Consider the following 15,504-nt stretch of genomic DNA (forward strand, 5'->3'; position numbering starts at 1 on the left):
CTATTTTGAGCCCGTCTTTCGTGTGACGGGGGCATAGCTCAGTGGTAGAGCATTCGACTGCAGATCGAGAGGTCCCTGGTTCGAACCCGGGTGCCCCCTACAGCTTTTTTTATTTTTTTACTTATCTTCAAACATTATTCTTGAGGAAATAATGATTTAATTACCAAAAATTGTAATATTCTCGCAAAAAAATGTAAAAAACTAAAATTTACGCATTGGTGGTCACAGCTGGCAGAAATTGAGAAATGAAGACAATTTGAAATTTGGTTGGATGTGATTTTCACAACCGAAACTCGAACAACACCGGAAGGTAGTTTTAACAAAAACTCAGCGGAGGTTTATTTTCAGGAACTGTTAGGTTTAAAAACAAACTGTTTTCATTACAAACCCGGCCTAAGCGTAGTATAACTTTATACATGCACTAATTAACAACTATTCCACGAGCAAGCGCGTTGGATATGAGTTAGCTATAATTTAAAGTCTCACATCAAACAAGCGCGAGTGGAATAATTGTTTTATCAAAAACGTCTCCAAAATATAGGAAACTAAAATAATTTTGTTTACGCATAGGCTTGCCATTTTTGTAGAGAATGGTATAATGGCTCATATACCATGACAGCTGAACCAATGAAAACTTTTGAATTACATTATCCAATGATACAGTTTTTAAAAACACATAATTGTCAATACCTTTAACGTCACTTTCAACAGTAAACACGGCATCAAATCCTCGACCAGCGTATTGACTATTGGACCGGAACTCGATTCGTAACTTGTTTGTTTTGGACTCGATGGACGATGGAATTACACTGCCGCAGTAACGGCCGATAATCGGTGACCAGCTGGCCAGGCCATTGAACACTTGAGCATAGTCCGAGTTATCGGGGCACTCTTGTGAATCACCTTCAACATCAAACTCGCTGAGGAATAAACACATCAACACGAAGTGAGGGAGTTGAACGCCTCCTGTAGTTAGATTACAGCTACATTTATTGTAAGGAAAAGTAGTCTTAGGTGGAAAGGAAACTTATGATGGTATTTGTTACTGAACTAGCAAAAGCGTGTTCCTTATTTTATCATTATTATTTTTTTTTTTTTGCTGTTGTTGTTGTTCTTTGATAAATTAATGCGCCCCCGCGATCCATTCTTCATTAGACCCAGTTCAGACGCCGAACTTTTCATGTACTTAATTCAACGTATTAGGAACCTTCGGCTCATGAAAAGTTCGGCGTCTGAACTGGGCCTTAGTTACAGAGCGGTTCAAAGCACTGTACATCTCTTTATTAAATCCATTTTGAAATCACTGGTTATCCTTGCAATCTGATTGGCTCTCAGTGGTGCGATTTATTCACGAATCGCACTATTTTTTGCTCTAAATCGCATCTTTTTCTCAGCCAATGAGAATGGGCCAGTAAAACAAAACAACCAATCAGATTTCAAGATTAGTTTAAAGTAATCAATAAAATTTCAGGAAAATGAAAGGCAAAAAGCCACTGTGTGGAGAATTTTGCAAATACTATTGCCAAAACTTTGTTATTGTAGCTTTTTTTCCAAAAAAATTGACGAATTTAATTAATTACAGTTTCTGAATGACGATTATGAGCTCCTTTAGGCTGAAGACCTACTTTAATGGAAGTTCCCAACTTTCAGTGTCCATTTTGACGAATATTTTGGCGATTTTTCTTCAATATCTGCTCAAGATCCGTATGATACTGAGTCCAGTAAAACATAAACAAACGAAAACCACACAACAAATTCAGAGTCATCTCAAGAAGGTAGATGTTTCCAGGTTTCCGGTAGTTTCAAACGAAGCAACAAAAGAGCTCAACTCTGTTGCTGTGAATAAACATAGTCAAAATACGCCACACTGCACAAAATAGTGCATGAACGAACGTCTTACGAAGCCGGTGCCAGTCCCGCCATCTTGGAAATATCTTAAAACAAATGGCGCTGCAAGAACTTGACAAGGTCCTGAGTATTGAGTCCTACGCCGAGGTTACAAAAAGAAACGGAGATGATAACGAGCTGGACCCCTTAAAATTATGCCATTGAACGGTATTTAAAAGAAAAAAAACGTACTATCCACTGGGCATCGTGCACTCGAGGGAGTTTCACAACTCAAAAGAAATCGATCGCAGAATTACACAGGATATGCACCTTTAAATTCCTTCTCCAAAGACAATGAAAAGTCTCAGCCTCAACCACAGAAGAAAGGTAGTCCTTCCATAATTGATTCAGGCGACGAGAATTGCACTTTTATACCTGAAGTAGACTATTTTCGACTTCAGATCAGAACTGCTTGTTTCTTTGTCATGCTCAAATGAGTTTTCGTCACATGACATCGTTTTGTATACTAAATTAGACGTAAAGGCGTTTCCGGTTCCGCTTTTTTTAACAAACCGGCTACTGGAACAATACACCAAAAATCTAAAATATAAGGCCATAAAATTGTGCGATTTCAAAATGGATCTAATAAAGTGGCAATTGAACTTCGTGTCGTGCAATTTTGGTCTGAAATCATACTTGTGATTTCAAATCGAACTCCCGCTGCGCGGTCGTTCGATTTTGAAATCACGCGTATGATTTCAGACCAAACTGCACTCCACTCAGTTCAGTTACCATTATTAATCCACATTCCTTTGATTTTAACAACTGCCCGATGAAATTATCCTTTTCTAGCAAGTTTTTCATTTCATACACCCCTTGCAAAAAGATATAGGATGTCCAAGGCAATGTGGCACCGATGTTGCCTGAATAAAATGTACTCAACTCTCACCGAAATCTCAGGATAATCTTGTCATTTTCTGCAGCTTCTATTTTCCAGATACATCGTAAGTCGGCCGGGTACTGCCCTGGGTAACGAGGTGTCTGAAATGTACCTCCAGTTTTGGGCAGGTTAAGGTCACCATCACAGTACTCTGAAACAAAAGAATACAACAAAAAATATGGCAAAAGATTTGAGCACTGAGTCTATGCACATAAAGCAAAACTCCACAAATTCCTTGTGAGAAACAGGGGTTATTTATTGGACAAGCTAAACGATGTTTGGGAACATCTCAAGGAAACTTTCAAATACCCCCTTAGGGGCGGACGGGGTGAGGGAGAGTAGAACGTAGGGTAAAGTACTTCACCAAAAGCACTTCTTGAGAATCCACAACAAACAAAACATGCGATCTGCAAAGGTCTTTACTACAAGCCACTCTTGCAACAACAACAAAAAACCATCACACTACAGCAGCAAGAAGGCAGTTAAGTGAAAGACTAACAAAACCTTGGGATCACAAAAGTTTACATACCAGCTGGGGGAGCAGGGGTGCTATCAACATTTGTATACTGTGCCTTGAAGGAGTGCCTTGAGTCTAAGCCAGATTTACTGCCGTGTAATGTTACTCTCAGATAACGACCCGTGGAGTACACAGGGTATGGCCTTGACGTTCCACAGAAGGTCCCAAGCACACGTGAAGTACTGCACAACAACAATACAAGTGTTAAATAATGTTAATAGTAATAATTTGCGCAGTATTGTGGAACCAACTTATAAAATACGTCCCATTGTAAGTAGTCTACCTCAAAATCTAAAGCAAAACAAAAAGGAAAAAAATTGTTTCTTTCACTTCTAGATCCAAAGTTCAAGACGGTGAAAAGAGAACCGGGGGGAGGAACTATCATATAAAATGAACAGGGGTGCTTCTCGCACCTTTTAGGGGTTAAAATGTACTTTTGATACCTCTTAGGGTGTTTCTCCCTGAATTGTACAACACAAGGTCCAATCAATAACTAATCATATCAATGACGAATTTTGAGATTAACAAACGTCTTCGGAGACTCCCAGCGCTGTCATTAAGTTTTGATTCAACTGTAACCTTGATCTCCACACCCGTAACAAACTTGTTACTTTATGGGTGAATTGTATCAAGAACAGCCAAGTTCACACGTAACATCATCAATGACCAATCAAGCATACTCAGCCATACTACCGTATGGTATCTCTCTGGAACGCTCTGCCTCAAATATTAAGTTGTCATTCGTTAGCTCATTTTAAGACCTTTATGAGGAAAAGACTCTTAATGGATAGCTACCTGAATTTATCTAGAACGGATTAGTTTAAGTCTTTTAATTCTTTAGCTTCTATTAGATCTGAATTTCTTAGTGCATTTTAAATTTTATTCACATAGAATTAATTTTCTTGTATTTTCTTGTTGTTTGTTTCATATTTCACTGAAAAGCCCCTTGGGGACGTGGAATAAACCTATGTATGTTATATATGTATGTATGTATTACTGGTTACGGCCCATACTGACAGCTCAGTAATATCCTACCTGTATCTACCATCTTGCACTTGGACAAAATTCTCTTTACAATCCTGAGCACGGCTTGTCACCTGAAATTTGTCTTTAAACACCAGCTCAATTCGTCCTGTGTTTACAACAATGATCCAGACGCATTTGTTGTTAATTCCAGGGTTGGCTGGAAGTGAACCCACAAATGTATGATTTTTGTTACCAGTGTTGGTGCCCAGTATATCCCCACATGACGCTGAGTTAAAATAACAAATCAAGAGAAACATTACGATTACTACATTAGACAAGAGACCAAAATGAGAAGTAAAAATGTTAAGCCATGCCACTTTCCCCAGAAAAAATGCTTATTATATATAACAATTCTTGAGCAAAATTGCCAGAGGAGGATTTAAAGCAACCAGTGAGAGTTTTACAGCAGGACATTCATTACATACTTGTCAATTAAAACAAAGTATGGAATTTTGTTGTGAACTTTGTTGTGAACTACTGTAGTGAACTTAAATGCCACTCAGGTAAGTTCACTAAACACAACAAAATTCAGAACTTCATTTTGAAATCGCGTTTTGATTGACAACTACTGTACATGTATGTACGTAATGAACTTACAATTGTCAAGTTTGTAGCAAAATTCCAGAATTTTAAAAGGACGTTTTAAAAAGTCTTGTGAAACACACAGTAATGATAACTTAAATACAATCTTGGACTTCAGGCTCTCATTTACACTGCAAAATATTATGTGCAACCACTGCGACACTTGTAAACTGCTTATCTTATCACACTGTAACTGAGAAAACTATCTAGTGGCCAAAATAATGAGATCAAAAGGACCTGAAACAATCAACAAGTTCAACAGTTGTCAAGGATCATGCATAAAAAGCAATTTGAAGATACATGTATATTGTACATGTACCTGTAACTGTTCTGTCTCGTAACTGGGAGAAATGATATCGTAATTTTTCAGAACTACATCTAGTTAGAACTTCATATTTACAATAATTGGGCTTTATGGCACAATTAAATGTCCATGCACAATGTACAATTAGTTACGCAGTCATACATGTAGTCCATAGTCAAGAAAGCACAGAAAATTCTACATACATATATTCTTACCTACACTCTCTGCCACACTAAGATGAAATTTATTGTCCTTCCCTTGGCCTGATGAGAAATTTACCGTAACACAGGATCCTGATGAAACCCACAAGATTCCTTTCTGCACATCACTGTTTCTGAGACATATCTTCTCAACCAGAAAGCGATCTTTGTTGCAACCATTAAAAATTTCAAGCATTCCATTGTCACAGTCATCTTTGATCTCTGAGCCAAAATTAAGGTTAATGCCTTGCACGACAACTGACTTTTTGCCAATGCTCCATATTCTCCACGAGCACTTGATGCCACGAGGAGCAAAATCTGGATGTTGAGGTGATTTAATAGATACTGTTTTATTGAGGTGTATATCACCACCACATTCTGAAAGAAACCAAATGAAAAAATTTCACATGGTTAGCAAATTAACTTTTAAGAGTTAGAGAAATCATTTGGTTTTGGCAAAATAATGTCAGGTACTGTTTGCAATATTGCATTGTCCAAGTACCCATATGTGGCACTACAAGCCCTATAAGGCAGTAAATGAAGTACATGTGAGTACCTGTATACCAAAGGCTACAGCTGACATTTCATTCTACAGCTGACATTTCATTCTACAGCTGACATTTTATTCTACAGCTGACATTTTATTCTACAGCTGACATTTCATTCTTTAGCATGTACTACATTATGTGTCTACAATGCATGGTAACTGAAGAATCTCATCATAGTCTGCTGCAACTTAAAATGCACTAAATAAAATAATGTGCTTTTTGCCATTTCACAGTGAATTTGATGATTGGACAATTCTTGTGTAGTTAGCACAATAACAGAATGATTTAAATTTCAAAAGTAGCACAGTTTATATCGTAACAAGGTCAATTTAGCCTCTAAAACTCAATTGTAAAAAGGGCTATTGAGATGAGTTGACGATGGACAAACTAATTCTTTTTTTTTTTCTAATGCAATTGACCCCACTGTACAGCTGGGCATTTCAATTAATTCGACAGTAACTACACGTTGTTGCACAAGCACAAATTCCAAAGAAAACCTTACCAGATTCTCCACCAACTACATGTAAGAGAACACCAGTGAATAAGGCACAAACTGAGAAAAAGAACAGGAAATTAATTACATGTAGGCAACCATTCATTCTTTAAAAGGTAAGTAAAGACAAAAATATGAATGGTGGTACAGTGGTTAATATATTTATAATAAAGCACTTGGCTAGAGCACCACATTAACTTTCTTGAGTTTGTCAGCCAATTCTTGTTAGCTAATGCCAAGATAACACTCTTACGGTAAAATATATGAGATTGCCAATTTTACCATCTTGACCCTACCAAAATGTTCTTAAAAAAAAAAGCTGTGCACATTCAACCATGAAAATGCATCAAGTGTTTCAAATTTTCTCTCAAAAATGCCACAAAGTTGAAAAAATAAGACAGTGTGAAAAATTGTTCTTTACAATGCTTTCTTGTCAGCCAATTCTTGTTAGCTACTGCCAAGATAACACTCTTACGGTAAAATACATGAGATTGCCAATTTTACCATCTTGACCCTAACAAAATGTTCTTTAAAAAAAAGCTGTGCACATTCAACCATGAAAATGCATCAAGTGTTTCAAATTTTCTCTCAAAAAAAGGCCACAAAGTTGAAAAAAATAAGACAGTGTGAAACATTGTTCTTTACAATGCCTTCTTTCCTTCATGTCAAGGAGATTTCATGATAACCCATGCAGGAAACTGGAAGTTTCATTCACATTGTCTGTTTCTGGTCTAGTTGGCATAGATGCAATGTACAGTACATGTATGACATGGTTTAAATTTATCTTTGGATTTTAAAAACTGTTTTCATAATTTTATTTTACACCCTCTTTTCATTATGATCTGACACAAATGGGTTTGAAAAAATTAATATATAGATTTAGCCAAGACTAAAAGCGGAGCTCCTGGACCGCTTAGTTCAAACCCAATTAAGCTGAACCAGGCTAAGCGATGATTTTGATTTGAGTTTTGCAACTTTGCGGTCAGGTTTTCTGTTTATATTGTGGGCCTTCTGTTTTGATTTTGAATAATTTCAAACTACACCAGGAGCCCTGGCCCTAAAGCAGTGAAAAACACTTACATATATAGAAGATACATTTATACTACGGTTAACTTTTAATAATTATTATGGGTTAGCGTTAACCCAATTTCCGAACAATCCGGCCCTAATTACAACCAATTAACCTGACATAAGCCTGCAATCCAATCAAAAACAAGTACTTGGTTAGCGGTCAATGTTAGAAAAACACATGACCTCAATGAGCTATAAACCTGAGCCCACAATATGGTGACGTGATACTGGTCAGTGAATACCTTGTTTTGACAGGTGTCAATTGACCGTAACATGGATGTCAAATATCAAAGACGTACGCTGTAAACCAAGACTTGGTACATGCATTAGCTGGAGCATGGCCGCCATTTTGTGCAACATCTTCGTTGTTGTCGTCATTGAGCGCATGCGCCCGTGATCCAAGCTGCTACCAAGTTGACCATGAAAAAAGAGTTGCATGAGTTTCTATTTCTATGCATGTATGTGGTTCTGTTCCTATACTCATGGTGCTCCGCTTGGCCGCCCTTTGGGCCGCCGGAGCTCCCCTATAATCAAATTATTAAGTTTCTCTCAACAAACGTACATGTACTTGTATGTAAACATAGTGACTTAATCAACAATTTCTAATTTTTCTTAACCCCAAGTTTTAATGCAAGTCCCATTTATTATATGGCCACAGACTGCAGAGGTGCAGCTGTTATCAGTTGAACCCTTGACACCCTTAAGGAGAGTAATGCACTAGAAAGTCTTCATATTTTTCATATTTGATTTACATTTTGCGGATGGAAAATAATTTGATTTGAATTGTGGACACCTGCCAGCTTGGCACAGATGAACCCAGGTATCTTACAAAGCAATAGATGTTGACAGTGCATGTGCCTGGAGTTAACAATTGTGGTATCAAATGATGACCTTAATATGTCAGTTCACTTCCTTATCAAATGCATTGTCTCAAGTGTTCTTGTCCAATTGACCAAATGAATCAGACATTGTTAGCAGAAAACAAAAGAGCCACATAAACATGCTTGCTTAGTCCCATTTTTACTTTCTTTTCACTAGCAGTACATGCTTGGTACGCTGAGTCATGATACACGTACTCTTTTCATTAACCAAAGCTATAAATATCTAACAAAATTTTCCCCCGTAAAGTAAGTTTTAATTAACAGCAGAATCCCTTCACACATCTAAAAAGACCCTTTTCATTTGTTCCTGTATTCGATGACCAAAAACCTTGATTAAATACTAGGCAAATTGGCAAATAGTAGATTTAAATTGGCAAATTGGTTGTCCAATTTGGTCTTCATCTTCAATGATTGAAAACAAACATCTTCACTGAGGTCATCATGACAAGCCTTGTTCAATCAGGCATGAATACAGGCTAGACCACATTGAACTCTGATCAGATGTCCAATTAAGTATTAATTATACATTGTCATCACAATCTTCCTTTTGCAGCTTAAAGTGTATGGCTAATAATGATCTGGAAAACAGTATACACGCAGTAGCAAAGAAATATAAAATCTGTCCACCAATTTATAGTGAGAATTCATGATTTCCAAGAGTTCATCTGTAGGAATCTTGCACACTTTAACATATCTTGATAGTTTTCCACATAGCAACAGGTATAATTAAAATCAACAGTTTCTTTAAAACAATGTATAAATTAAATGCTATCATTTGCATCCATCCATGAAGCATGGCAAATTTAGCTGGTAATTTTACATTTCAAACGTTGTCAAAGGTGTTGTTGGTTATGTGTCACTTCTGACCAACGAAATGTTGATGATTATGTCTTGAAAATTAATTTCCAGTGTTTGTGGCACCATTCGAGCATGTTCTGTTCACGTGATATGCAAGTTTTAATCCTTTCTAAGAGAGTCATAACATCAAAAATGGAGATGCAAATTCAGGTACAAAATAATAGAAGACACAAGACAAGTGTTTTTTTATGGATCCACCCAGCTAGGGAGTCTCACTGCCTTAACAAAAGTGATAGTGAGCGAAATCTCAAAAACAGGATGTCTGGCCTTCATTAGGCCTTGTTAATGTTTGCATTTCTTTGCAGTATGTGCACCATACAAATTTTACATTGTTCACTAACACATGCAACTCTTTCGTGTATAACTCCATGGATTCAATGTAATCCATTGTTAAGTCACCTGACCGTCGTTTATGATATTTTCAAAGACAGAGCATTGAAATCTTGACCAAGATTACTACTCCTAGTCTATCACTTCTACCACATGTATTACATTTTCTTCTAAGTTCCATACTTAAATGGGTGTTTGCATAAAAACATGAAAACTTACATATCACGTGAACAAAACATGTTCAAATGACGCCACAAACTAAATTAAACAACATAACCATCAAGGTCAGGTTGTCAAATTAAACCTCTAAAATAAATGAAAATCGATTGCTGTACCACTTGCATGTCAACAAAGTTGCAGCAATTTAATGGTTTCTTTTGTGCTGTTTTGCTAGAGCTTTAGATCCACCAAGTGTTTTAACAAAAAATTATATTTCCTACATGTACCTCAAATATGCTTGCTACAGAGTTAAGGTAAAAAAAAATGTTCAGGCTTTAATTTCACAGCTGCTTAAGTTGTGGGTATAACTACGAAGATCATTGATGTCTTCATATCTTTCTCCGCAGTGCAAATATATGATCTTTCACATATTCATTTGCATTCTTCGCCATCTATGGGTATATTTCGAACTCACAATGTGACCAGCTCCCAACTGGCTTGATACATGTAGCTCAGTTGGTAGTGCACTGCACCATTATTGCAGAGGCCAATCCCATTCAAGCCTGAATTTTCGGGCTTTAATTTCACAGCTGCTTAAGTTGCAATTGTACATGTATAAATTATAACTGCAGTGATCATTGATGTCTTTATACATGAATCTTTCTCCACTGTTCAAGTATATGATCTTTCATATATTCATTTGAATTACGCCTTTTATCAATTAATTTCACGTACCCTACATGTACTGTACATGTACTTTGTCTCTACGTACAGGATGGTGTATATCAAGATACAAGATACACGAAAACAAAGTTCCAGCTGTCTTGACAACATGTACTTGTTGAGACATTTTTTCCCTTTTTTTACTGACTTAACTTGCTTCATGTAAAAGAGTGCGACCTCCAAGCAAATCAGGTATAAATGCTTTAGGCAGGCTCTTAATATTATTTCCATCTTTTCCTGTTATATTGCTCACTGTATTTTGTCTCAGCGAAAACATACCTGTATTTGCAAATTCTTTTAAATAGTTTCATTTCCGTACAGCTATGACCTTAATCTTATTAAAGGTTTATTAAGCCTTGTCATTGAATCCCACTAACAATCTTGTAACCTGGCCAATTCTTACACAATCTTGCCTCTCCTAATGAATTAAAACTGTTTTTATCACAACAATGCTTCATTGTTTTCAGGACGTTTCAGTTACAACAATAGGTGCATGTCTGCCAATATTAAAGTATTATGTATTTTGGAGAAGATCAAGCTACATAGCATAACATAGCAAGCTGTGCTGAGCTTTTCTCCGAAGATCTCAAAAGTTAATTAAAACTAATTTACAAAATTAATAGCAAATGGGTTAAACTTTTGATCAAGAATCTAAAATCATTTTTCTTTGTTTTCTGATAGTGCCAAATCTCATTCAAGCAGCTATGAATTTCTCAGTTGGACTATATACATATACATGGTCCCATGCACAACAGGGGAACTGACTATCCAATTATCGGAGAGTAGACGCAATAATAAACAAAATGTCTGAGTCCCTAAATCTTGCATCCTGAAAAATCTGTTGTGTCTCTATTATTACACCTAAGCCTTGAAATTGTGATTGAAATCAGCTGTCCTCTATCAAGCATTAGTATCAATCTACTAGCGTTCTATCATGAAAGCTGTTCTCTGATTGGCTACGCTACTCACTATCTATTCTGTGATAGACAGTGAGTAGCTTAGTAGTGTGCCCTTGTTAACAAAATGATGCTGCTTCTTGGTGTTTTCAAAGTGTCTGTGAAGAGGATTTAGATAAAGTTTTAAACGACTAGTAGATTTATACTTTTACAATTAGATTATTCACTCTTGATTTCTATGCGTGATAGTTGACTCATGCTGCGCCCTCGTCAACTATCAAGCGATAGAAATCTTGAGCTCATAATCTAATTGTTAAATATTTTGCAATATAGAATACATTTTTACACCATCCTCCCGCTACATGGCCAAATTCCAACATGGCGTGACGTGAAATCGATTCGAAACTTCATCTCTGTAAATAGCTTATGGACTGATTTTAATCTTACTTCACGAACACGTTTTCTTGTCTGGGCAGACGAATAGGTTGAAAGTTCATTTGCAGAATTAGAAACAACTGTTGGTACGCGGTACCGCGACTGGAATCGAATATGACCTCGCAATGATCGTCGAATGTGCAAAAGACATGTGTATTGTAAACTAATTTACAACGTAGCTCAAATCACTCGCGTATAAATTCAGGATTTTCAGCAACATTGATGAAAGGGAGAAAACGCTTTCAAAGGGAATGAGGTCATGATATCATTGAAAGTGCTAATGAAGAAATTATAACATCAGTAAGAAATAAAAAGCGATTTCACATCTGGGCTACACTGAAATTATATTTGCGCATACGTGTTTGAGGTTTGTTTACGCTGCGTTCAATGACAACATTGTAGTCAGCATTTTATTCCTATATATCTGTTCTTGTGGCAGTTTCTTTGCAAGCATATCACTTTCCATAATTTGCAGAAACACTGCCTCATATAACGAAATCTTCACGATTGCATAAGCGTAAATCTATGAAAATGTGAAATTCTTGACAATCTACAGCTATAAAGAAAACGTGACCGATCTCAGCTCAGTTTGTGCAAACAATATTGCAAAATTCCATTCAAGAGACTCTAGCCTCATTAAGCAACAATCGAGCAAGTTTTATTATGGTAGAAATTGAAATATTCTAAACATAAACATCAGCAAAGAACAAGACTGCAAACATAAAGTCACTTCCTGTCACTGAGAACAAATTTCACATTGCCACTTCAATACGCCATAGGCATGTTTAGATCAGCGGCGCTTCAGAGCATTTCTGAGCGTACATCATGAGGCACAAGTCACGAAAATTCCTCTAAACCCGCTTAAAACGCACTTTCCAAGTCAACAGCAAGTCTAGCATTCATTTCATAAGCGAAAATACAAGACACGTTTTTAAATTATCCTCACTTACCAAAACAACGACGCGCCAACGTGCAACAAAAGTCGACCAACGTCCAGTGATATTTCATGCCTTTTGTTCCTTTTCTGTGAAAGCTGTTGTTGTTTCAAGCCAACAAATCTTCTGACTCAACACTCCGTCTTCAAAATGAAGGCTATTGAGCAGCTTTTGTAACCACACTCAATGTTTTGATGGGCATTACAAATCGCTCTCTAATTATAGTAACTGATCGAGCATGTTACTTTTCCACCGCTTCCATCCTAGTACGCATGCTTCTTTGCATACGGCAGAATCGTCAACAGAATCGTGACAGCATAGTGGTCGGTCTGGGAGCTCTTCGCGGGGGAGGTGGCGCGAGCTTTACTTGTTGATCACTTTTTTTATTTTTGTTCTTTTTCTAAGTCATCAACACATTTCAAATTGTTAACGCAAGTACATACGTTATAGAAAAAAATTCTAGGAAAGAATTTAGTGGAGAAAACATTGGTTGGTGCCCACGAGATTCCTTTTACCGTGCTCGCTTGTCACTTCCTGTTTATATCACACGGTCTGGGCCACTGCTTCCGGTCTCTGATCCGCGAGACCAAACGATTACCGCTATTGCTGGATTTACAGCCTGTTTTGTTGCGGGATCTACCGGTATGTTCCGGGTGCTCGTAATACCATCAATGCAATGCATTGTACACCGTGACCCAAAAAGAGGAAGGAAGTCGGTTGATACACAGGTTACAACTCATAAATTTGGAAAATTTGAGGAATGGGTTCAGGTTTCGCATTGCAGTCAATAGTGGACCATTTTGAGGTGAAAGCATGTCACCAGCTAACATCGGGTAGAATTACCATTCCTTTTTACTTGGTCTCTTTAGAAACGATAGACTTACTGTACTCTTCACCGATTCGAGTTTAATCTTTCCGATTTTTGACGATGATACACTCTTTTTTATATAAGACTATATTTTACAAGAATATATCGAGGCTGAAATTTACCAAATTTAAAAATATTTTAAGAATAAACCCGAGGCTGAGATTTTAAAAGGAATATAATTTTGTGTAACATAGAGGGGGGAGGGGGGGGGGGGGGGTGAATAGGTGTATGAAAATCCGCAGATCCGTGCCTTTTTTTCACCAATTCCGTCGATCCGCCAATATTTTTGTTCAAATCCGAAACCACAACCACATCCGGAAACAGAAGTGTACAAGTTCAAAGGCAAACTGGTAAATATGAATGCCATTGTTATTTTCTCACAAATAGTAAAGAAGGCAACATGCTTGATGACTATAACACAATACAATTCCAATAACAGTCTCACACTTGTTTCGTTCGAAAAAATAAATAATTTGGATGAACTCATTAACGTATACCACATACCGACCGAGGCTGAAGAAAGATGTTTGATCCAAATTTCGATTAAGACCCAAGACCCGAACATCAAGACAGGCACAATCCGGAATCCGCGCCAAAATTCACAGCTGATCCACGATCCACTGTGTTTTCAAAATCCGCGAATCCACTTTTTAAGGCCAAATCCGTCGATCCGAAAACTTATCCACCCCCCTCAACATACCAAACGGCAAGTTATTACAGTTAAGTTTCTTAGACCATGCGTTGTCTATTTATGTTTGTAACCGCTGTTTGTTTCTTTTCCTTCTATAGTTTTGTGTGTCGAAATTTGTAAATACAATACAATTATATTTTTATTAAGCCGTATAAAATTTTCAGTTCTTTCTCTAAACGGCAAAACTAACCTAAAAGCGACAAAAACAGCACTAGATAAATGTTCGATGCTGATATTTCTGCAAGAAGTTATGTGCGTCATATCAGCCTTTAATGCCGGCAGGCGGGCTCGAAAATTACTTTAACACCATCGAGACACCACTGAAATATATTCGAAAACAGAAATGTCATACGCTATAACCTAAGAATATGGCCTATAATCAGCAGAAAAATAAGAATATTCAGCCTCGGCCGGGAAAGCAATATTCTTAAATATATAAAACAGAAGAGTGTATTGAAAATCGGTAAGCTAAGATTTCAATTCTGAGTAATTTCTACGGCCTAAACAGTTTAATTACAATTTTGCTTTTGGGGCATGTACATCTTCAAAACTGAGGGAGCGTAATAGTATTTCTTTTTTTTTTTGTTTTTTTTGTTTTCTTTGTTTCTTTTTTTCCAATATTTTTCTTCGCTGACGGTATTTTTTTTCTCACTAGGGTCGTGTAAAGTGGGACTGCAGGGTCTGTCTTAGGCTCGATCACCAGCTGCTGTTTGGGAAAGGATTGGGACAAAAAAAGTAGACTAGGAGATGGCATTTGGGAAAAGTTTGGATTGAAAAATGAGATTTACACCTCCACAACCCACCCCTAAACCCCAGGAATCAATTGTTTTTAGAATTGGATAGTTGTTGGTAGTAAAGCTTTGAAATTTCTGCAATTTTGGGAAAATTTTCTATTTCCTTCAACTGCAAACTGCATTTTTCTATGTTTTGTTTTATTTGCATAATTTTGGACTTTTTTTATATATATATATAATTCAGTGTTACACTTTCCATTCACAACCGATGAAGACCGAAGTTCTTCGGTCGAAACGTCTGTTTGGTGCTTTTAACAAAACGTTTGTTAGAACGTTTTTTTAACCAGTGTCAAACCATTTTTGTATATCATCATGAATCCTGGCTGCAACTTTAGTATCTTTTGTTTAATACTACTTCATCTGTAATGCACGTAACGACACGGACACGTGAAGAAGAAGCACTCGAGAAAACAGAATCAGAATGAG

At 37.0% G+C, this 15,504-nt stretch overlaps 1 protein-coding gene and 1 non-coding gene across 2 annotated transcripts in view; one reads left to right on the top strand and one right to left on the bottom strand.

Annotated features, from left to right (window-relative positions):
• The window catches only part of LOC110047024 (dorsal-ventral patterning tolloid-like protein 1), a 17,189-nt gene extending 4,153 nt beyond the window's left edge, over nt 1-13,036 (bottom strand). Inside the window, exons 1-7 of the mRNA XM_020752746.2 lie at nt 12,741-13,036; nt 6,447-6,497; nt 5,412-5,774; nt 4,320-4,536; nt 3,297-3,466; nt 2,777-2,918; nt 691-920 (exon numbers count right to left, since the gene is read on the bottom strand). Coding sequence (XP_020608405.2) covers nt 691-920; nt 2,777-2,918; nt 3,297-3,466; nt 4,320-4,536; nt 5,412-5,774; nt 6,447-6,497; nt 12,741-12,798 — 1,231 coding nt within the window. The 5' untranslated portion in view covers nt 12,799-13,036. The remainder of the gene's footprint in view (nt 1-690; nt 921-2,776; nt 2,919-3,296; nt 3,467-4,319; nt 4,537-5,411; nt 5,775-6,446; nt 6,498-12,740) is intronic.
• Nucleotides 28-99, top strand: Trnac-gca (transfer RNA cysteine (anticodon GCA)). Its single transcript has one exon. It is a non-coding gene; the product is annotated as a tRNA-Cys (tRNA).
• Nucleotides 13,037-15,504: the final 2,468 nt, after the last annotated feature.

Source organism: Orbicella faveolata, unplaced genomic scaffold (assembly GCF_042242905.1).
Source record: "Orbicella faveolata isolate gen_17 unplaced genomic scaffold, um_ofav_v1 contig_1, whole genome shotgun sequence".
NCBI lineage: Eukaryota > Metazoa > Cnidaria > Anthozoa > Scleractinia > Merulinidae > Orbicella > Orbicella faveolata.